General features: G+C 37.1%; 1 protein-coding gene across 1 annotated transcript in view; it reads right to left on the bottom strand.

Annotated features, from left to right (window-relative positions):
- BANP (BTG3 associated nuclear protein) overlaps positions 1-22,832 on the bottom strand; it is a gene marked incomplete at its 3' end in the record, with an annotated part of 68,293 nt that overhangs the window by 17,977 nt on the left and 27,484 nt on the right. Inside the window, exon 6 of the mRNA XM_010009717.1 lies at positions 13,308-13,547. Coding sequence (XP_010008019.1) covers positions 13,308-13,547 — 240 coding nt within the window. The remainder of the gene's footprint in view (positions 1-13,307; positions 13,548-22,832) is intronic.

Here is a 22,832-nt window from a genome sequence, read left to right as displayed (position 1 = left end):
CCTGATAAAACACCAAAAAAAAAAAATAAAAAAAAAAAACAACAATTGGCAATGTAATTCAGCACTTTGGCAAAAAGACAACAGTATTTTGGAAGACAGATGCACTTATACAAGAGAAGTGAAGTAAAGGATTTAGATCATCTAAGGATGCCTGACCGTGTTCCTAGCAGTCTTTTTATTTAGGACAATGGATGGTTGCATTAACATTCAAAACAAAGGATGTGCTTGTTTTTAAACACCGAGGGTCCAAAGTTTGCTTGCTTTGGAAACCTCACTTCCTAAACAAAGCTTTATGAAAACATACCAGAAACTTAAAAATAGTTCAGTTATTTAATAAATTGCAAGGGCTTAAGTACTTTCTATAGACCAGATACATACTAGCACCAGCTTGGGAGACAGAAAGGTCTGCACAAAGAATTCCCAAAGACACAGGCTATTCTGAAACACACAGAGAGGAAATCACTTTGGTTCGCAAGCCAGAACCAATGTTCAAATCCCATCAAGCAAAAGCTTAGGAGGAACACATGTGTGCATCAGGAAAATTAAACAAGTCATCTTTAAAAGCTGACAGGTGCATCGCACTAAATTTTCCCTTCCTCATCCTGTATGAGAAACACAGCACATTCCTGCCAAAGTTCCTATAAAACTGTTACACAACTGACATACCAAGTTCTAGAATGCTTCTTGTCCACTGCAAAACAAATCTTTCCGTGGCTCAAAGGAAAATAAAACTTGGAAATGCAGTGAAGACAATCTGGTACAAACACAAAGATCATCACAGCAACGATGCCTGAACTACATACTTCCAAACTTTTGGAGCATCTACTACACAAAATAGGGGGAGAAAGGATTGGGTTTGTTTAAAAAACAGGGATAATTAGGAAAAAAAAAAAAACCTCTGTGAAAACGATGTTCCTGAGAAAGTAATCCACACTTTCTAAAAGGTCAGAAGTCAGTCAGCAGACGAAGCAATCCACATTAAACATTAAATTGTAAAGAAATTTAATTAAGAACAAGCTTAAGAGGAAGAGAAGACATTTTTAATATCAAAACCAGACATGAAATATTCCAGTTTGACACCGCGTTCAAAATCAGTCTCCTAAAAAACAGGCTATGTCAATAGCTTGTACTTGGGTACTGCTAGGTTGTGCTGCTTCCCATTCTTCATGAACACCAGATTTCTGTAGAAAATTAGAAGGTAAGTCATTATGTTTGCAGACTTGGCAAAGTTTCTTTGCTGCCCTTTACGCTGAGATGGCACAGACCTTCCCTCTGTTATTGTTACATTTTGGAAGGTTAGGGAAAGTGTCACCACCAGAAAAATCTAAGTTCCATAAAATAAAGACATATTTACATTAAATGCACAATCCAAATAGATTTGGTTAACTGTTCCTTCCATTTTCAAATTCAACATAATTTTTTTAATCTACACAAAAAGCAAAAGGATGTCCCATTCCAGATTCAAGTGATTAAGCTGATGAACAGAATCTTTTTTTTTAATTGACAAGAATATGATGGATATTATGAAAAACAAGGGCTTCAGATTGTGCCTGAGCAGAATCATGAAGAGGGGCGATTATTTGGGGGTTTGGCTAACAAAATGCATTTTTTCACATAAGGGTCATACATTTGGAGTTCTTTTTATTAAACGAATAGCATATGACAACAAAATCTGCTGTACTAAACATTGGAACAGCAGAGGAAAAAACTAAGCACCTCTGAAGTTACATCTTGCGCCTTCAGGCTTCAATTCTTCAAACATAATTATGCTCATGCATTGAGCATATTGAAACAATTTTTAAGAGTAATTGTTTACTCATTTGACAGCTGGGGAGGGGGATGAGCTCCACAGCTGGGAAGCAGTTTCCCCGTCCACAACTCCGAAGTGTTTAAGGGTTGGACAAAGGGATGCAGGAAGGGGAGGGCAACATCGTCCTCGGACAAGGAAAACTTGCCCCTGGTGGCTGGTGGGTTGGCAGAACCTTGGCAGCTTCTCCACCATCACATGCCTGTAAATATCAATCATGTCACCAGATAATCACTTTCCGTAACATTGTTCTCATCCACAGGCTAAACAGCATCCAAACAGAGATGGTGGGAGCTGTTAAAAACTTGGAGGGAGGAGGGAAGGAAAACTTCAGCTACTAAGCAATTACTCTGTTTTCCGTTTTATTTCTACAGTTCCTTTGTTTAACTATTACATTCATACCTTTCAAACAGCTGTAATTTTATAGACTACTGGGGACTGGAGTGTGCACATGCTGTAGTACAAACTGAAGTCAGAGGGTACTGATGAACAGCATCAAATACAAAGGAAATCCTATTCCACTACATATACCTAAAGAAGGGTTTACTAAACCTGTGACAGAAACCAGAATCTTTTGAACAGCCAAATAGAAAAATCAAACACCACAAAATGTTCGCTAAGTCTGTTCCATAAAAGTTCACAAATTTTTCAGGAAATTTTCAATTGTCAGATTTTAAAGAAAGGAAATGCCCTGTTTCCCTACGCACATGATTCATGGTTAAAGAGGATTTCTGCAAATAAGATTCCATAGAAAACAAGACTATTTATTACACTCTTCAATTAATTTATTATAATACATAAACCTCAAAATTCCATGTTAATCAAATCCCTTTCTATTTGGATAGTAAGATTTCGACTGCATACTAGAGATCATGAGGAGTCTTCCTTATGTAACTTTATGACAAAATACAATTGCTAATTTTAGAACTGCTTTACAACAAACACCTAGAAATTGTTTACCTACACTATGAAAATTAAATCTATCATTAGAAGAGAGTAAGGAAATTCAGAAATACCATTAAGAACATAATTGAAAAAGCCAAATGTGTTTGAGGAAACCCTCCAGATGTGAAAAACATCCACAAAGTCTGTAGTCTGAAGTGTGAGCATGCGATTAGACAATTTAGGGAATAACGACTAACTTTAGGGACACTAAAAAACGTTTTATCCAGGAGTGGATTGCTCATATTGCATAATTTTCCCAGCTCCATATGCGATCATGATGTGGGTATTACGTTAATACACTTGTCAGCACATTAAGGAACCAAACTCTAAGCACTGTATTTATATACCTTTTACGAGATAAGTGGAATAGAAGTGACACTGCAGAAAAATTTCTGCAGACTGAAGTGACAGCAGCCTATAGCATCCCATTCCCACTCCCCACAATCCCAGTTATACCAGTCTTGCAATTATCAAGACACTATCTGTCCTAGCCCATGACTACTATGAAATCCCTGAGTTCAAGAGCAGGATGGGTTGAGGTAACGTCACTCATCCTTTAGAATAAAAATCTCCTTTCTAATATATTAGACTGTTTACACAATCTGCTGGTAACAATACTACACAAACAGAACACTGAACTAGGCAAGAAAGTTTTCCTCAACGACATCAAATTATTCTACTGTGTTGAGGAAATAGCTTGGAAATTACCTCATTTTAAATATCTACCAAACAATATAGAAAGCCTTTGCACATACAGGCTCGTGTCTCAACAGATTAAAGTGAAAGTGAATTATTCAGTGCTTCAGTTGTTACAACTTCCTGCCGAGCTGAAGCTGAACATCCGAGGACCCGAGGGATGCAGACAGAGGGTATTTGTCACAAGAATACCAGATCAAAGGCCTGCTCCAAGAAAGTATTCACCTTGCACAAGGGATTGATAGAAAAGTCTTTCTGCTTTGGGTAAAATATACGGGCTACAACATCCAGAGACTATTTTGTTTGTTGGGTTTTTTTTAAAGAGAGTTATGAGAAAGCAGTACAACCCCAAAGACATCAGGTTTCTCTTTCTCTGTTCTTGCTCTCTGTAAAACACAGATAGAATTCCTTACATTTTAAAAAAAATTAAAACATTTTGAAACCAAATGTGATATAAGTAAGCACTTTCTGAATGGTTATATGTAGATCTGGCTGAGATTTCGTTCTGGCAATGTACTGTTCCTCAAAAGAAATAACAACTACCTTCCAATTATCAGAATATTTAACATCTAATTTTATTAAAAGCTTTTCATTAAATATTTAATCAGTATTTGTTAATATTTATTTAGAATATTTGCCTGAATATTTCATTTTTAACAAATTGCAGAAACAGAGGTAACTAAATTAAAAATTAGCTTAAATGTCCTTGTTCTACAAATTAAAAGGACTCATGCAGGTCTATAGTACTCTACCAGAAGTTTTAAAACCAATCAGTATCTAGAATCTCCAAAATCCACTGATGTAACCTCTTCTAAAGATGAAAAGCTCCTACACTGAGACACACCTTACCAGCTCACTGCAAAAAGAGCCGGTCTATTTTTATCTACTTTACCAAGAGCAGAACCTGGGTTATTTTGAGAAGAGACAGCCAAAACCATGCAAATAATGCCATCTAGTGGAACCTCAAGTTTACCATTCTGGCAAGAATCAACAGCATTTTGATCCGTGCACGTGTACATTTGCTCAATCTCCGGCTCCTTCGCAGCACACGCCAAGTGCTACAAAAGGTTAGCAGGACTGCAGAACCAGAGATGTGCTGTGAAATGGAAGCAACTGAATTAACCACTACAAAAATAGAGTATTTTTCATGTTCCTGGTCATACACTGCGACTGAAGCAAGCTCCACGCCATGTGTTACACCAGTTCCCACAGGGGTCTTTTGATCACGTTTCTCTGATGGTGACAGAATATCAACACCTGCAAAAATGTAACTGTTTAATAACTAGAGCCTAATTATCAAAAGCATTGTCTAATTCGTTAAATGAATCAAATCAACTCCATGAGAAAATAATTCTAGACCAAATCAGAGGTTTTATAATCCAGAATAGAAAAGTTTTCATGTCATCTACCACAGGCTTGCTACAGTTCACAAGTTACATGACAGGTACCCCACTACAATTATGCTGGACAAATTATGTACATTTGCTTCTATTTTCCTCCCATTTTTAAAAGAAAACACATTGTTTACTGTAAAAAAAAATATCTTGCATAAATCCAAAGATTTATAAGAACAAGATACCTTGAAAAAAAAAAAAAGATCTATGTTTCATTTCCTCCCCAAATATATTTATTCCTGCAACATTTGGGTCTCCATATGAAAGCAAAATTGCATACTTCATATAGCTATAGCTATACAGCTAAGAATTGCAGTGGAAGCATTCCATAGAGACTGCACAAGCATTTTCAGCTGAAATGGCTTTTCATGAAGATTAGGACCTAAAGACTCCAACGCTTGTTTGACTTACCCAGCCACTAACAATCTGCTTTCAAATTAAATACCTAATAGGCTCATAGTAACTGTTACCTTATTTTTGCATAGTAAAAATGTATTTAGAGGATATCATACTCTTAAGTCTTCACTTAAATTTACCTTTTAGTTTTGCACATTCAAAATGTCAGAGTGTTCATTTATGATCACAGTCAGCAAGCAAAGATCTTTCTATTCCTTTTACTCACTGGGAGAAACAATCCCACAAGGTTTATCTGTTTTGGAAGGGAACATACCTAAGTATATGATGTGTTTATTGCCAAAGGATCAACTTACTGTTTGAAATCAAAGTCTGATACTCAAAACAAATGGAATCACCTAAATGGAAGCAATAATGCTTGATTAAAATAAGCGTTTCTGATTTTAGGGAGCTGCTGCCAATAACCACACATCAGGTCATTTTTGATAGCCGCAACCTTACAGCGAAGTTGATTAAACAGCTGTTTGTCTTTTACACAGCAACACAACGTGATCTGACAGAACCAGCGGCAGGGCCGATGGAAAAAGGAGGGTTGTTGCTTTAACCACCCCCTTCCCGAGACATCCCGTTACATAAGCCCTCGCCGCAGAGCCTCGGGAGCCCATCTGGATGGCAAACGCCACCACACGTGCCGCCAAGAAAAACTCACTTATGAATCAACAACGAAGATTTCTCCCCTTCCGAAGGAGCTTGTGGGTTTGGAAAGGCCTGGCACGACAGAAACCTGAACGCTGCGGGAATTTATTTACGTTTTACTTGCAGTCAGCTCGAGGCATCTCCTCACTTTGCTCTTTAACCCTTGTGAAATGGAGAGAAGAAAGTTCAAAGCCAGGAAAGGAAAAGCTATGCAACTTTCTGGAATTCCGTTTATGAGATTTTTGTGAAATCACAGCTCCCTTTGCATGCAGCAAATGCGTTTTCCAGACGAATGTACGTTATTGCTGTGCTGATCAATCTGTGTTTGGTGGCTGAGCTGCTTTTCCTCTCAAAATGTCAGGGATCAAATACTTTCTTAGACTCCTCATGTCTTCTAAAAACCACACAGCTAAAGTTCAATTTTGTCATTTATAAGCCTTCAATAGTAAAGAAAATATTTCTTGTCTGGAGTCCACCAAAAGTTCATTAGGATATTTTATTTACACAGGAACTGAGCCGAAGTGGTACTGGGTTACCACCAGCCTCCTCTACAGATAGTGAGAGTAAAGCACATTCTGCATCCTTTGGAATTCAGCTTTAAAGGGACACCAGCACTGCACACTGAAATAACTGCCCTGGAGTTACAGTCATAACAGTGGAGAAGTTCCACGTATAGAGCCCAAAGAAACATGTAATTAGTACAACAATGATACAAATGGTCCTCTGTTTCACTTACAACTTCATAGCTCTGAAGAATATTCAGTATTGATAAAGACGATCCTTGGACATCACACTCAACACATTGATTATAAATGGTCCAATACTTCTTGCTGACATCAGGGTTTGGGGCTTGTTAATATATAAATAAGTAATGACTTCCGAAATGCACATAAGATTCCTTGATTTTCGTTAGAAAAAAACCAGCACTCGTTCAACTAAGTTATCTTATTTGTAGCAGTAACTTTCCCAAGGAGCACATCGTTCTTACAAGTTAAAGAACTCACCCCTTTTTTGATCATACATCCCCCAAGCAACATTTAAAGTCCCTGAGAAAACTGCTTTCATGCTCACAGACTTATCTGACTGGTTTTAACTGCCTCTCAAGAAGTGAGGACCAGTGCACTTCAGCACATACTTTAAATAAGTTCAGCCAAAGCAGAAAAGTATTGACAGGATAGAAAAACTGTGCATCGGATGTAAAGAGATGAATCAGGTGACCTAATGCATCAGTTTTCTTTCTGCAGAGCCTATGAACTCAAACACGCTTGAAAGCACATCATGCACAATCAAGTTACATGCAATTGCAGTTGCAATTGACAGGCTAGGCAGCTGCTTACATTCAAGACTGGAAAATTAAATTCATCACTTGCATAATGCAAGGACAAAGAGAGAAGTGTGAGAAGACAAGAGAAAACACATTGCCAATAATTTATTTTATTTCCCAAAATTGCTGCCTGTTTTTTTGTGGGTTTTTTTTTTTTTTCTCTAGCTTATTAAACAGTAACTGGCCAGGACAGTAATTGAAATAAACAGAAGTGCTCAGGAAAGAAGAAAACAACAGCCAGCATTAAATTACAGCACTTACATAAAGTCAGTAAGCAAGTGCCAGCATTGATGCCATTTATGAGAACTGCAGTGCCGAGATAAACTCAATGGGTTCTCATATTATCTTCTTGCCTAGCCTCAAAAGAGGTTATCACTTCCCTCCATGTGGCAGCATTTAATTGATTCACAAAGAAGCAGCTATTTGGAACTGAAGCCAGACTTTCGCCACTCCGAGGAAGACAACATGCTTGAAAAAAGCAGCACTGCTGCACCACAAGGCTTTTCCCAAGGGTGCTGCACAAAAAATAACCCCACTAATGCTTTTTGGATACGAGAAAACCATAATAGAAATGCTTTCTTTCACTTCTTTCCATTTAAAGACATGCTAAACTCTCTTCTTGAGTATGAGCTAGTTCAACACTGCTGCCAACTCTCCCTCCTCTCTTCCCAAGTTCTGCCCCTAACAACAGACACCACACATGGACTTCAGCATGAACCACAATGCAGGTAGAAGAGGTCCTCTGGCTAAGACTCAGAGCAGAGGTTTTGAATAGCGCACAGCTCCGGAGAACCTGCTGTAACTGCCCCACCTGCCACGGGTGCGATGCTGCAGAACCAGGCCACTTCTTGTTTGCTTATACTCAACCCTTCAAACTGCAAACTGAAGGCAGTCCTACCTCTAAGCCATGATCTGGCAGTTGAGGGGAAATGCACTGCAGAGTCTGATAACACCACAGTCCTCAAAGGGACAGGCTGAAGCAAGTTCTTATTTCCAAAGACCTACAGTCTGTGTTATTTATTACTAGGAGAAGAAAATGTTGGCAAAACGTACTTCCAGGGACCACAAGATTAGCTCATCCATGCGGATACAAACCATACAACTTCTTCTTAGACTACTACAGCTTGGAAGATTAATGTCGCGTATAATGAAGAAACAAGAGCATGGGTTAAACAGAAAACATCAGAGGTCCTCAACAAATTACTACCTTGAGCACTGCCACTAGCCCTGTTGTACTTCCCCCAAACCTCCAGAGTACCCAGAGCATGACTGATTCTTGAGTCTGGTCCATCAAGGGGGATGGACTGTAACCACAATTAGCAATGTAGTCACAACAGTCCAAATTATAGAAATCCATCTATTTCTAGTGCTGATGAGATATTCAAGAGATAGGACAAAAAGACAAACTGAAAAAATTTAATTTTTCTTGAAGGTCTTCCTACAGTCTCCTGATGGAATCCAAAGCCTAGATAGATGTCTACAATTACTGTTAATCAAGACCTATAGCAATCTCTGTTGCATCTAGGTGTAAAACTGTTTTAAACCATTGTATATACACTACACAGTGTGATAGATAGTGACTAGTACAATATTCAGAAATGAGACACATGAAGCCCAGAATTATAAACAGGAAATGAAAAGGATGACAGACAGAGAGTACAAAAAAGCATACAGAGATGAGGAAAGAAAAAAAAAACAACCAGGATATAAAAGGAAAAATGGGTATCATTTATAAAAATACTACACTAAAAGGATTTTAAGCGAAAATGGAAAAAAAAAAGCCAACCAGGAAATACTAAATCCATTCTGTATTTATAGTGTACACCTTCACCAACTGTACTGTTTGCTTATATAAAACATTCAACATAATGGCAACAGTGTGCAGTATCTCAGAAAACAGACTCACTGGTGAGAAACATTAGAGCTAACTCTTTGTCCCTAAGAAGCAACTTACTTCCCTTCCTCTACTATTTAAAAGATGATAATGATTGAGAAAGACAGAAGTGTGGTGTACTTGTTGTTCATCCCGCACTGCTATTAAGATCAAAATCTTCATTACAAGCAAATGAGAAGCTGCAACAGTAGTGACTTACTGTGATCCACAGGTTTTACACGACATGAGTTACAAGTTCCTTAAACCGGCCCAGCCCACATTACATTTGGGTTATGTGCATGAGTGTATATACATACACAGATATACATACACTGATCTAACTGACATATGCTACACAATTAAGCAGGAGTCAAATGTGTTTCCTATTAAATAAATGTGGGTGGTCTCCTTCTCAAGCACTACTGTGTCAGTGAATTTTCTAAAGCAGTATAGTGCTTAATTTCATTTGAGCAGCCCTCTAAGGAGATGTAGCTGTGTTCAACTCTTGTAGCAAAGTGTATTAATGTCTCCTACAACTAGTACAGTAGAAAAGTGGTCCCATCTTTACTGGGAGCAAAATTATGACACACCAAAAATACCGATTTTTCATTACCACTTTCTTTCTATTCTACATTATTAATTGCATCTTAAAAAGCATTATGCCATTTGAAACAGCATATACATCATTTACATATAAAATAATGTATAGCTAAAAATCAGACTTTAGCGTAAGTTATTTTCAAGTAATACTTTTTTCCTGTTATTTAAACAATAGGGATGTGTTTTGGATGAAACAAATGTTAACTCATTTAACTATTGTTATTTTGTTTTCATCTAATTTCTTTGATTATTTTAAAAAAAAAAAAAAAGAAAAAAAAAAGACTTATTGATAGATTTTCTTTTACAAACTTCAGAAATCCCCTCTCAGTTTTTTCCAAGACAACATGTAACATCATCCTTGGTGCAATCAAGTTTCTTATAAATGCAAAATTCTGATTTTGGAAATCTGTTTTTTCAAACTCATTGGTGGATATTGCTGTAAAATCTCAAGAGAGTTAAACCTGTATTTTCTGTTACACAAAGAAAATTGCAACTGTGGATATTCCTATATCGTATTTCACCAGAAAATGTCTACATTTTTTGTAGGGCTGAAGTAATGAGCTACTTAATAACATATAGTGTGTTTAAGTCATTTTGGTTTCTTGCCCAAAAAACTCTCCTCAATACGACTGCCACCCCACAAGCAAATTTATACCACAAGTGAAAATTTATACTTCCAAAGATAAACTTTCATCTCTCTTGTGGTAATCCTAATGCAGTGTATCCAGATTTTTTAATAAACATGCATCTCTTCATTTTCTACTGTTTCTGCATATTATACAAAATATTCTCTCTATTAAATGCAGATTTGGTGGGTATTTTCAAGAATGGAAGGAATATCTTTCCACTGACAAACTTCAAGAAACTTGAAACAAAAACAAAATCCTTTATATTGGCTTGAGCTTTTCTAGCTATGGTTGGCAAATGTGAGGTGATGACATTAGATTTTTCATTTAAGTTTAAAATAATGCATCAAAGTATTACTGCTCCCAGCAGAAGCAAACCACATTGGTAGGACAACCACCTAATTTAGTTCCCATGCTAGCATTGCACTCAGGTTTTGGTAGATTTTATGGAACAATACTTCACTGATAAACAGCTGAAAGCAAAGTAGCTATGGTGTGGCAGGGCTCTTCCCAGTACCCCACTGACAAATATCAGGGATCAGTCAAGGCACAGCTGAACTCAACAGGAGTTCTGCCATTGAAATGAACATGGCCAAAATCTCATCCTCACAAGTTATGAGACATCCATATGCTCACTCACATCATAGTGGATACATGAGCAGTTTACTGAAATCAAATTTCATTTCAACTTAATTATTCACAGTGATGACATATTAAGTTATTACATGAAATCATCATTTCTAGACCAACATCATTACTATTAAATTTGCTGTGTCACCAAGTTTACATGCATTTTCTTCATTTGTTGCCACAAGTTTCTCTGTCATTGCCAATAACCATTAACGTTCAGGTACCCAAAAAAGTAAATTTTGGTCAGATTCACATAGGGCATATTTTTTTCCAGACACATACACAACCCCCAGATTTTAATGAACTAGCTCCCAAATGAAAGCAACTCACTATCCAACATGAAGAAGAAATAAAGATATGTTTCAGATACCTGGATCCCAAACCTTCTGAACCATGCTTATGACACCAAAGACACAGACATCGGTTTCTGTGCCCAGTCCATCATTCCAAGTTCTGCTCCTTCTGATCCACTGCTGTTACATTTCTGCTACTGCAGACCTTTTCCAACTGCACGGATCACTTCTATAATCCTATTTCTTCATGGTCAGAACGCCTCATATAAATGACATAATCCCTAGCTTCAGCATTCAGTCACACGTGCACATTCCTTCCCCACACTCACATTTTCATAAGCTTGTTCTTCCCACACAAATAGTTACAAACTCCCTCATTTGATTTGTGCTCACAGATTTAAAAGCGAGGGGGAAAAGGGCCAATAGTGACTTGCCTTTAATGTTGGAGCAAGATTCACTTCTTTATGCTTCTAAAACTACTCTTGAACAAAATCTAAGTTTTAAAAACCACAATGGAACAAGGTCATTTACATTGAGATGAATAGATAAAAAGATTTTGGAGATCACAATTACTTTGAATCACAGTCTCCCTTAAACACACATATTTCACACATTTGAGTAGATGCCTGAAGTCTTCTGTTTCAGGTATGTAACAAGACAAAAACTGGCCTGATACAGCAAACTGAAGGGGTTAGATTTGCCCACCAATTTCCCTGAGATAGCCAGCAAATTATTAGGAACAAAATCAGGTCAATAGAATTGTATTTCCTCAGTTCCATTCAGTGTAAAGAAAGCACAGCAGTCCAATATTCCTCTCAATTTTCTTCCATGTAACTAACAAAGACATTGCCCTAACAGCAGCATAATTCTTCAAACACCATTCAAAGGAAGCTCTCTCTGGCTGTGTTCTTAAGCCTTAACTAGCATTTCAAATTGGCAACTACATACAAAACACTCCAGTATAACAAATCATTCCCACTCTACTAATCCATTGGTGACCTACATAAGATGTGACTATAAAGATTTTTTTAACAGTGAGATCTACTGGTATATTAAAAATTAGTTTAGTTAGTGAAGTTGGTCATTTTTAGAGTCTTGATTCCACACTAACGTTTGAGTATGTTTCCTATTTACATACATAGCAAGGGTATCACATGAGAGCAGTTAAGACTTGGGCCAGATGCCTTCACCTACTTCCTTTACCAGCAAATATTTACACCACAGCACATGGAACACACTTGGCTGTCCTCAGTATATTCACAGAGTGATCTTCTACCAGAAGCTACTCTATCAAGGCAAGAGCCCTATGTCCAGATGGTTCTTCACTCAAAACTAGTGGCTACTCTATGTCCTTGCTCTATACAAAGAAGATGCTTCTGTCCAGATTTTTCCCTTTACTTAAAACTAGTGGCTATGACTGCTATATTCCATACTCAAAACACACGATTACTTCTAAATTGACAAAAAATGCATCTTCAATATAAGAACTATCTGCTCATTAATACGTAATAGCTTTAATAATCAAAAAACCCCATGCACACTGGAGTAGACCAAAGAACATTAGCATAATAATGCATTTCTGTTATGAATCCAAAGACTTTATGATACTTAATCTCTCCTTCAGTATATACTGAAAATTTCTTCTATCTCACTGTAAGCAAGTATTCTGAAATAACACACAAAAATGGGAAGAAAAAACCTAGGAGTCAAGACTATACTGTTTTGAACACTTGAACAGTATTTAAATTTGTGTAATTTGTTTCATTACTTGTTCCATTATCTGGGAAAGTAATATTTACCTGATTTTTACTACACTTGGCATGCTCGCAGCTGGTAGTTGCAAAGAAATCTGAATTCAGATTTCAAGATTGAGGAATCTCTGGTGAATACCCACAACAAACTAAATTAAACCAGCCCATTAGGATTCCTTCATCAACAAAAGCTAACAAAACATCTGTCTGACAATAACAATACATACCCCGTTCTTACAAAACTTAGTGTAATTGCAAGCAGACAGTTTCTGCCTCATTAACAAAGGATAAATTCAAAAGTTTCAGTATCATACTCACAGCGAATTCCATAAATCATGAGAGGATCAAGTTGCTTCTTCCCATGCTTCCCCTGGCCTGAGAGGTTGGAAATGGCCTGAATTTCCCGATGGAAGAGATAATCAAGCAATGTCAGCGCCATCTTCTCGGCTGTGCGGCAGTTCGTGCTGATGTGCAGCATGTCAGCAGGCGTGATGGGGCAACGCACCCGCATCTCAGGGTTATTTTCATCTCCAAGCCATGTCCCATTGGGGTAATCCTCTAAAAACAGAGATTGTGCAAATGCTAATGTGGCACAGAATGAAACAGTCAGGTTCAGGTTACAGTCAGCATTTCTTAAGTTACCATGAGCTCTTCCAGTTTTCTTCATAGTCTCCGTAAACCTCTTTAAAATGCAGCATGACTAATAGGATCACAAGATTGCCTACAGATACTCTCAAATTCCCACCAACGGTGACCAAAGTTATTGCCATTAATGTTCTGGCCTACATGGGGAACTGGTGCAATTAGTCAGATGTCTAACTCGGCTCTCAAATTCCTTTTAAAGTGTCTCTTACTAGAGGCCAACAGCTGAAAGAACACACTATAGTCACAGCATTCTCATTCATCAAGTTAGTCATCCACTAAAAATGAAGATTACTACAGCTCCATAATAATCTTAAAGGACAGCTAACTTCAACAATCTAGCAGCTTTGAAGTACATTTTCCCCCAAAAGAATCAGATCAAAATGAGCCTAAGCAAGATGACAAATTTAAGAATTTAATCAATAGTGATCAGTACGTTATTTAATCATTTTAAGACAGTATTTCAAGTTATCATTCAAATGTAGCCAGAGATCCCAATCAAATCTTTGCTCTGTCTTCAAATTTACTGGCCAGTAATTAATATTATTTCCTAAACAACCAGGTTACGAAGGAACAGGCCCAGCATAAAAATAACAAATTAATCACTAATAATCCGCCAAGTGCATCTTCTATTCAAGTACATGGTTATTAGCAGCAGAACTATCCCTAACTTCTCTTGGGCATAAACACATACATTTAGCTGTAAATAATTTTGATTTCTGTCCCCCTAGTCTCTCAGTTTGGCAGGAAAAAGAACTATTCTTTTTAAGAGGAATACTAAGCCCTTACTTGAAATTAATTCTTGCATACAGTGCCGAAATCTGGTGCCTTCCAGACTCACCAGAAACTAGAACTGGAGTTCATAAGGATGACCAATCCCTACGGAAGTTGTGGATGCAACACAGAACCTGGGATGAGACTCTCATTCCAGATAAAAAACAAAATTCCCAGTACGAATCTTGACAATGCTACAGGAACTGGATAGAACATTCCAGTCACTGACAGAGACCATTTGGATTTGATTTCTATGTTTGCTCAACTTTGTGGAATAAAACAAAGCTTCCTAACTTAGGAGTCATTCGGTCCTCCCATACTAGAGCTCTATCATGTTTCATTGTTGTTTCACACACCTTCAGAATGGTAAAAATGCAAAAAAGTCATTAAACTACATGATTTATCTTCCAATAAATGCCTTTAGAGTTTCATGGTATATACAGAGTCACAAATCCCTGGTTTCCATAACCCTTCTAGTCACAAAATGGGGTGACAGAGTTCAGACAGATGAGCATGTCCTTTGCACATTTATCATGACCCCCTGCAAGCAGCATCTTTATTTCCGAGTACTGGCACTGGCTAAACGGTCTGCATTTTACCAGAGTACAAGCCAAAAATATGCAATAAAACATAACTTAAAAGCAACTAAAACACTAAAAAACACTTTTCAACATGACCTTTGGATTGAGTCATACCACATGTCAGATGTAAGTTTACTGCAGTGATTAAAAACAGTATGAAGCAAATGTTAGATTATGCAATACTGATGTATCATTATAAACATCAGATTATCAACTATAATAATTTGTAAGGAAATACATTTATTGCTGATGCATGTGGCAGCTAGTACCTCAAACTTCTTCCTGTTGAAATGAGAACTTAATGCTCTGTTCAGAATATATTTTTATACACTTGCAATTTTTAAATACATACTTTATCTAAACCTTTTTATCCTGAACTATGTAACAGGGCACACTAGCTGTTTTCTGCTCACAGTACCAGGTGCCATCTGAAAAATAAGGTGGTTTGGATTAATTATGACTTGTTTGGAATGCCGCTGTGTCTGGCCTCACCACAAGTCTGGTTAACATTATCAGGGAAAACAACAGTCTGTTCCTGAAGATAAATTGACTGTTTCATAAAAATCTGGGAAGAGCTGGTAAAGCAAAAACATCTTGACATAAATGTGGAAGTTTGGCAAAGAAATTCTAGGAAGTCTTGAGTAAATGATTCTATATCCTATCAAAACCTTACTTCCTCCCAGTTCACAGAGTTACTATCAGATGTGAGAGTTGTTGCTACTTATGGACCACCTCTGACCTGCAGGCTTGTTTAACAAATGGTATCAACCTATACAAACTATAAAGACTTTTTTCAATTTGCAAAGTAATCTTTTTCCCCCCCTCCTTTTCACTGGAATGCACTCCAGAACATACTGTTTCTGCCACATGAAACTGTTCTTTTATTGCTAACAGCCTGGAAAAAAAGACACTATCTTGTTATTCTGACCTATGAAGACAAGCCCCACATTAAATTATCTCTTGCATTTTCCTCCTGTTCTAAAAGCTTCAACAGAAGGGGAATCTGCTTTATAATCATTCTGCATGAAATGGAACTTGCATGACTAAAGTTAACCTTGACTCTACTGTCTCACTGCAGCTACTTGAGGGCACAAAAGCCAAACTATTCCTTACAATATATAAAGAAAATTCCTACCAGCCTGCCAACACATTTGGCACTCTGCACAGAGCAAATACAATGAGAATGGCACACCAAATTTCTGGTGAAAAGAGGAAGTACAGTGCTAGTTATGACTGAGGCAGAACTGCTCTGAAAAAGTGGTGCAGGAGAAGGACTGAATAAGGAGAGACACAGAGTTTGATGGAAGTTCTCTCTGAAGAATTAAGCACATTAATACTATTGATTAAAGCTTCATCATTTGAAATGCCGTGCACTCAAACAGCCTCTTATGCTCAATGAAATGGTTCTTTACATGCATTATCAGGCATTATACATCGTATCTAGATAGAATCTAGATGAGACAGGTTATTTAGGACATACACTGTAATAGCCAGATACCGAGTCAGGACTCTGCTAGGCACTGTACAACCACACACAGCTTCTTCCATTTCTTAAAGACTACCAAAACACAACCACCATGTGAGGCATGGGGAGGAAGGATGCAGTCAAAGAACACATTTTTCTTAAAAATAATGAAGCACAAATGCACATGCTCATCTGTAACCGAGTTAATCATACACCTTTCTTGTTTTGCCCTGAAGTATTTTTCTTTCATTAATTTTCCTAATGGTCTTGCTGCATTTTGAATGCTCTGTGGAAAGGTACTTCTTTGACTTTCTTTAGACCAAATATTATATCACCAGAGAAGTAGCTCTTGATCATTTCTACTTCCCATGTTACAAGTCCTGACGTTTTTATCCAATTCCTTCTCTGTATGCAGAAGCTCACTTCAATGACAGATTAATTTCTAGTTCCTCTTTAATGGTTTGTTTTTTTAAGATCAGAAAATTTGCCTTTATCTCCATTCTCCTGAATCCAGAAGTAGTCCACCTTTCACTGCTGTTTTCAAATCTTTTTTACTGTATTAAGTCCATTTCTTTTATCTCACCACACAGCTGACCATTCCTCTGCTTCAGCAGGGACACACAAGAGGAGAGGCCTTTCTATGGAAACAGGACGAGTGAGCTTGAAGGGTAGTATCAAGAAAAACTATATCAAGAGAACAAAAACCAGACAAGAGCTGCCATGGCTTTCAGACTCACTCTGGACATGTGTATGTTTTCCCGCCCAGGGGGATGGCAGACACTTGACTGTTACTCATAGTTTTCCACTGGGATACAACTCCCTAGTCTGACATGTGAGCATTAACAGTAAGACAGAAGGAAAGCTAGGCTCTGCTCTCTCACTAGGTGCTATTAGTCACTCCTTTAACAAGGAAAAACAAAAGGAAACACCTGCCCATATAAACACTCGAATTAACAATTTGCATTATTCTGAGTAGTTTATTTTACTAACAAGGCTGAGTGCAAATCTGGCATTTGCAGCAGAGAAAAACAACATAGCTAGAGGACAATGGCAGAAAGATGACTTAAAAAGAAAGAAAAACAAGCACACAACCCAAACCCCCCAATCCTAGCCTACAAACATAAACACCCATTTCTAGAGAAATTAAACAATATTTTGGCTGATGTGTAGAAGATTTACCATCATCTTTTTAAATAAACTTCTGTCAATTAGCCAGAGTCCTTTGCCCCTGCAGAGGTTCACAGGGGTACTGACTGAGACTATAGAGCACTGACTTCATTAACTGACCATCATCAAACATAAGGAACAGAGTGATAACCAGGCAGTATGTTAACCTACCTATCTCTCAACCTGATTTAAAGCTGGTGCTAAAACTGGTTCAAGAAGTAGTTTAAAGCTAGTTTAGTTTAAATTTAATTTAAAGCTATGTTCACCAAAACCTTCTCCCACCATAAAAAGCAGCTAAGGAGTCCTAGCCAAAGGAAGTGTACAGCATACACACACACATCCACGAACATCAGATACCAACACAGAACTGGAGTTCTTTGCCTGACTATTCTGAGGGGAGAAAAAGGTTTAATTTCCAATATATTAAACAAAAAAAGACAGCCAGAAGAGCCTCATGCTCCAGGTGTAATCTTCCATACAGCACAAAGGATTTGGCTAATGGAGTTAGCAGTTAACTTCTAAGTTAACTTATAAGTTCCAGTTAACTTCTAAGCCCTTATGGTTAGGGACCATCACACTACCTGAGATACTGTGAATATATATCCTGCACTCTCCTGCACTCGTGGTTCCTTCAGTTGTCTGACAGACAACACACAGGGCAAAAAACCATACATGGGCACACGGTATCAAAGCATACTTGTCTCAGCAAACACTGTGGTGTGCATAGAAGTCTCAGCATAACATAAATGAGATTACTTGTTTGTTAAAAATAAGGCTTGACCTTTAGTACATGGTTAAGTCCATGAGAGAAAAAGGAGATTCACTTACTTTATAACTCAAGGAAGGCCAAGGAGTTTATTCAAGAGCAGTAGAAAATGAGGTCTATGTGATCATCCAATTTAAAATTATAAGCTAAAAAAAATAAAATCCACATAAAGTTGAGAAAATGAAAGTCTGTGGACTTTGCAAACCCTTAGAAAAGGTGTTTCATGTCAGGGGGAAAAAAAAACCAAAAACAAAACAAAAACAGATTTCTAATTTGGGTTTTGCCTACTTTCTTGTTTATTGCCTCTTTGTTACAGTTATCTTTACACAGTGGATCAGACTTAATTCCAAACATCACTGTGATAGATAACTGGAAGAAACTGTTCAATTGTTTACTCCCAGTACTTAAAAAGTATATCAACTTCTGTAGTTCTCTTTGGCTTTAACAAGTCACTGAAGCTCTTGAAGTCTCATCACTGTCTTCACATCAGATACCTGCAATATTTTTTTCAGGTACAAAAAACTTGCTATTTAAAAGTTCATTCTCACTGTCTTTTATCTGGTCATAGGGAGCTTGGCAGGAAAAGCAAAGTGCTGCAAGTGATCATATAACATGTGAGATTTGATCTTACAGTGAACTGGAAAATCTTGTGGATGGGTAAGTCTGGGCCACGTACAAATAGCTGCTTGGATTCACATTTGGAAAGCAAATTCTGAGCACTGTTTAATACTACTATTGTAAAATGACTGTTTCAGATGCAAAGTTGAAGAGACAACATGTGACTAAACAATTATTCATCCTTTAATTAACACACTATGTAGATTGGTTTTCCCTTATCTTCTCAAAAAAAATACACATTTACATTTCTAATTCTGTATTTTTAGTCTTAAACTGCAGTAAAAGGAATGCAGAGAAAGCAGATATGATACAAAACTATCCTAATTGGTTCCAACATCATATGTCAGTGTATCAAGTGCAAAGTTCACTGAAACAATTCCAAGTCAGGGGATCTTGCCATTTTATTTGTATCACTTAAAAACAGCTTTCATGGAGCTGTGCTCAAGAGCATACTTGGGATGTATTAAGGACAGTGTGTTTCTTTCTTCATAATTTCAAAGTCTTGGCTTTGGCATAGACATTTTTAAAAATATCTGCTTTTAAAGCAACATAGTAATGCTGAATGGGACATTCTTATACCACAAAGATGAGAGGTCTGGCTTTTTTTTTTTCTTCCATATTGAAAATAGGACAGTAACTCTATTGTGAAACTTTAAAAGGATAACACAATGTGCATTAATGTTTTAGGAACAGATGCTCCTCTTGTTCGTACAATAAGTCACAGATTAAGTATCTTAAATGCTACCATATACTGAATATGTGCAAGAACAGTATTTTTATAATATTCCTTACATCTTGAAGCTCCTTGTATCTTGAAAGCAATATCTAATATTAAGCAAAATAATGCTCTCATCAGATCTCCTCCAGAAGTGTGCAAGAACAGAATAATCACAGTGCCTTTGATGGCTTATTCATTAGTTGAACTGTATTCAAAGTATTCAACATTTGAGCTTTGTTGAGCTAAACTGAAGCAGCTGCTTAAGTTAGTATTTTTCCTGTACATAAGCTGCATAGAAAAGCAAATTCTGGTTTTACTCATAATACTCTAATACGAAATTTTGAAGAACAAGTTCTTGCAAAGTTTTTCAAAATGAAAGTCAACACCTCAGAGGACACACAAAACTGCCTGATGACAGCAAAACTAATTTATCAAAAAGATTATTAAATATATTTGGGTATTATCTTTTCTTTGCTTTCTGCTGTTTGCACATGTTACTTGGTAAAACAGTATTTAATGTAAAACTGTGGAACTATGCTTTAGTGCAAGCTCCAGACTTAGCAAGAAAGAGTTCTTCATGAACGAAGTACGATCTTTTCTACATGAATTCCAAGCAGTTTGCCCAACAAATGAGAAAACACAGGCAAGCAACAGACACACTTTTTGACCATTTCCTACAAATCCAAGAACATAACACTCTTACATCAGAATCAAGGGTTGTGGAAAGTACTAAGTACAGCAAAACATGGTTACCCAGCAATTTTACAGCCCAAGGACAAGGCAAGAGGCAATAGGTAGATTAGAGGTAGGCGTCAACACATACTGAGATGGCAGGCATTACCAAAAGAAAGCGTACCTTAAAGAATGTATCTTAAAAGAAAGATATCCTAACTATGGCTATGTTTTATGTAAACACAATGAGAAAATACAATTTTAAGAGCAAGTATTATGGACAGTTATCCTCCCAAGGAAACAGAAAACAACATAAAGTCCTGGTGGAAACATGAAAAGCAAGGAAACCCATCTAAGGCTGAAGAAGTCAGACCAACCCCAGATAGCATAGGACAGGTATTCCTTTGTAACAAGAGTGCCACAGAGTAGGGCTAGGAATGCAAAGGGGAGATGATCGTGTTTAAATGATGAGTTTGGAAAATCATATTTCTAACAGCTTTCTGATTATAAGGCCAAACAGGAGGCCTTACAGTAAATAAGAGGGGAGGTAACTGGAACCTGGACAGAAGGATCTTATTTTCATCTCAGATGTTATCTGTTAAGAACATAAAAGGTTTCATTTAAGCATCCATCACTTGAAAATATGCACATCCTTCTTACTGAAACTTACTTATTCATAGTTACTGCAACTTGCTTTCCTTCATCTAATGCTAAAACTCTTCAGTTAAAAAGTTTAGACAAATACATTTGAGAATGTCAGAATACTTTCTAACAGATTTGTGGTCAGCATGGAAGTGCGTACAGCTGCCAAGATATAGCTTAGTCAATTGAAAACCAACCCTTGACAGGATTACAGCCACATACCACTACAGGAGAATTCATTAAAGTCAGAAAACAATATAGGTACTTAATATCATAGGTTTAAAACATCTGTCATTTAAAACTAGTGTGGATCTAATGTTCTTCACAGTATTATTTTTTGCAGTGGAAGGCAAAACCCAAAAGAACTCAACAATGTTTGGATGAAAGTTGTCCTGAACATAAATAACATACCACATAACTAACGAGTACCAATACCTTCAGAGATACGAAGGCCTAAAGAATGGATTTACAAACTAAGTTCTGTGCAATAAACTCAATAAATATCAGCTGTAGCATTTTAGGTTGGTGAAATCCAATACAGAGGCTACAGACCTTTACAAATGTACAAGAGTTCCGGAAAACACAGGAAAATGGTCTCCTCAAAATAACTTATCAGTCTACACTTTTCCTTCTATTACCACCCCAAAAGTGTGAGAAGTGCAGTATCTGACAACTGAAGAGGGAAACCACCACACCACTTAGCACAAACTCCCATGAAACTATCAAAAAACTGAATTAAATTTCAAAATGTTTAGTATATCAGACTTTATGGCTTTCACAATCCAAAATCATATCAGTGAAATTAATTATGTCTCTTCCTGTGCTATCTGCTTTGCACAGAACAGTGAACTGTACAAAGGTGGAGGGTGCCTGTGACATTTAAGTCACAATTCTGCAAAGCCTACAATAAACTTATGACAAGTATTAACCCTACCGCAGTCACAGCTGAACAGAGGGATAAAAGTCACTGCATTATAGACCATATAATATACCAAGCAACTAAATCCTCACAAATGGGCACAGGTTTTGCAACAGTTCATGAAGATCTGCAACAGTTCATTACAAAAATAATGTGTATATAGACAACAGGCCCAAATAATAATGTTTTAAAAGCATTCTTCATTAAATCAATTGCTCATCAATTTTAAGCCTACTTAGACAGTTCAAGACAAGGAAAAAGCACAACCTGGTTTAAACTGAGAATATGCCATACTCTGAAATTTACAGTAAGAACACATTCATGTCAAAATTAACAGGACTTCTAAAAAAGAAAAAACACATCTACCAATTGTTGACATTTACTATAAATACCTCTCAGTGATAAATGTTTGTTTCTTATTCCATTAAATGAGAAAGATGTGTAACCCATGCTGGGGAGGATGGGGTGTAAGACAAACAAGTTCCCTGTCTTTTCAAACATGGGTTTCATTATACAGAAATAGCATACATTTCATTTACAGAAAAAGCATAGAGCGCCTCAGGAGAACACAGCAAAAAACATTGCTTTTCGTTATATTTACATTGTTCTCATCTACCAAAGCCTTTCAAAAAAGCAGACTCTATCCAAATTCTTAGATACTTGCACAGTAAAACAGTTTGTTTGAAAGTTTGACAGGTCATGCTTTAACTCATGTTTGGTGGTTTCCTTCCTCCAGAAAACTTTCTGCTAACACAGACATGTTCATGTATTCAGGGAGTAACAACTACACAAAAGACTGCTAAAAATATGGGTACAGCTGGGTACTTCCAATTCCTGAAAGCCACACTTCAGAAAGTTGTTTATATGAAGACACAAAGG

The sequence above is a fragment of the Nestor notabilis genome, unplaced genomic scaffold (genome assembly GCF_000696875.1).
Source record: "Nestor notabilis isolate BGI_N333 unplaced genomic scaffold, ASM69687v1 scaffold35622, whole genome shotgun sequence".
Lineage (NCBI taxonomy): Eukaryota > Metazoa > Chordata > Aves > Psittaciformes > Psittacidae > Nestor > Nestor notabilis.
The sequence above is the reverse complement of the archived record's forward strand: the minus strand, read 5'-3'. Positions and strand labels throughout refer to the sequence as shown.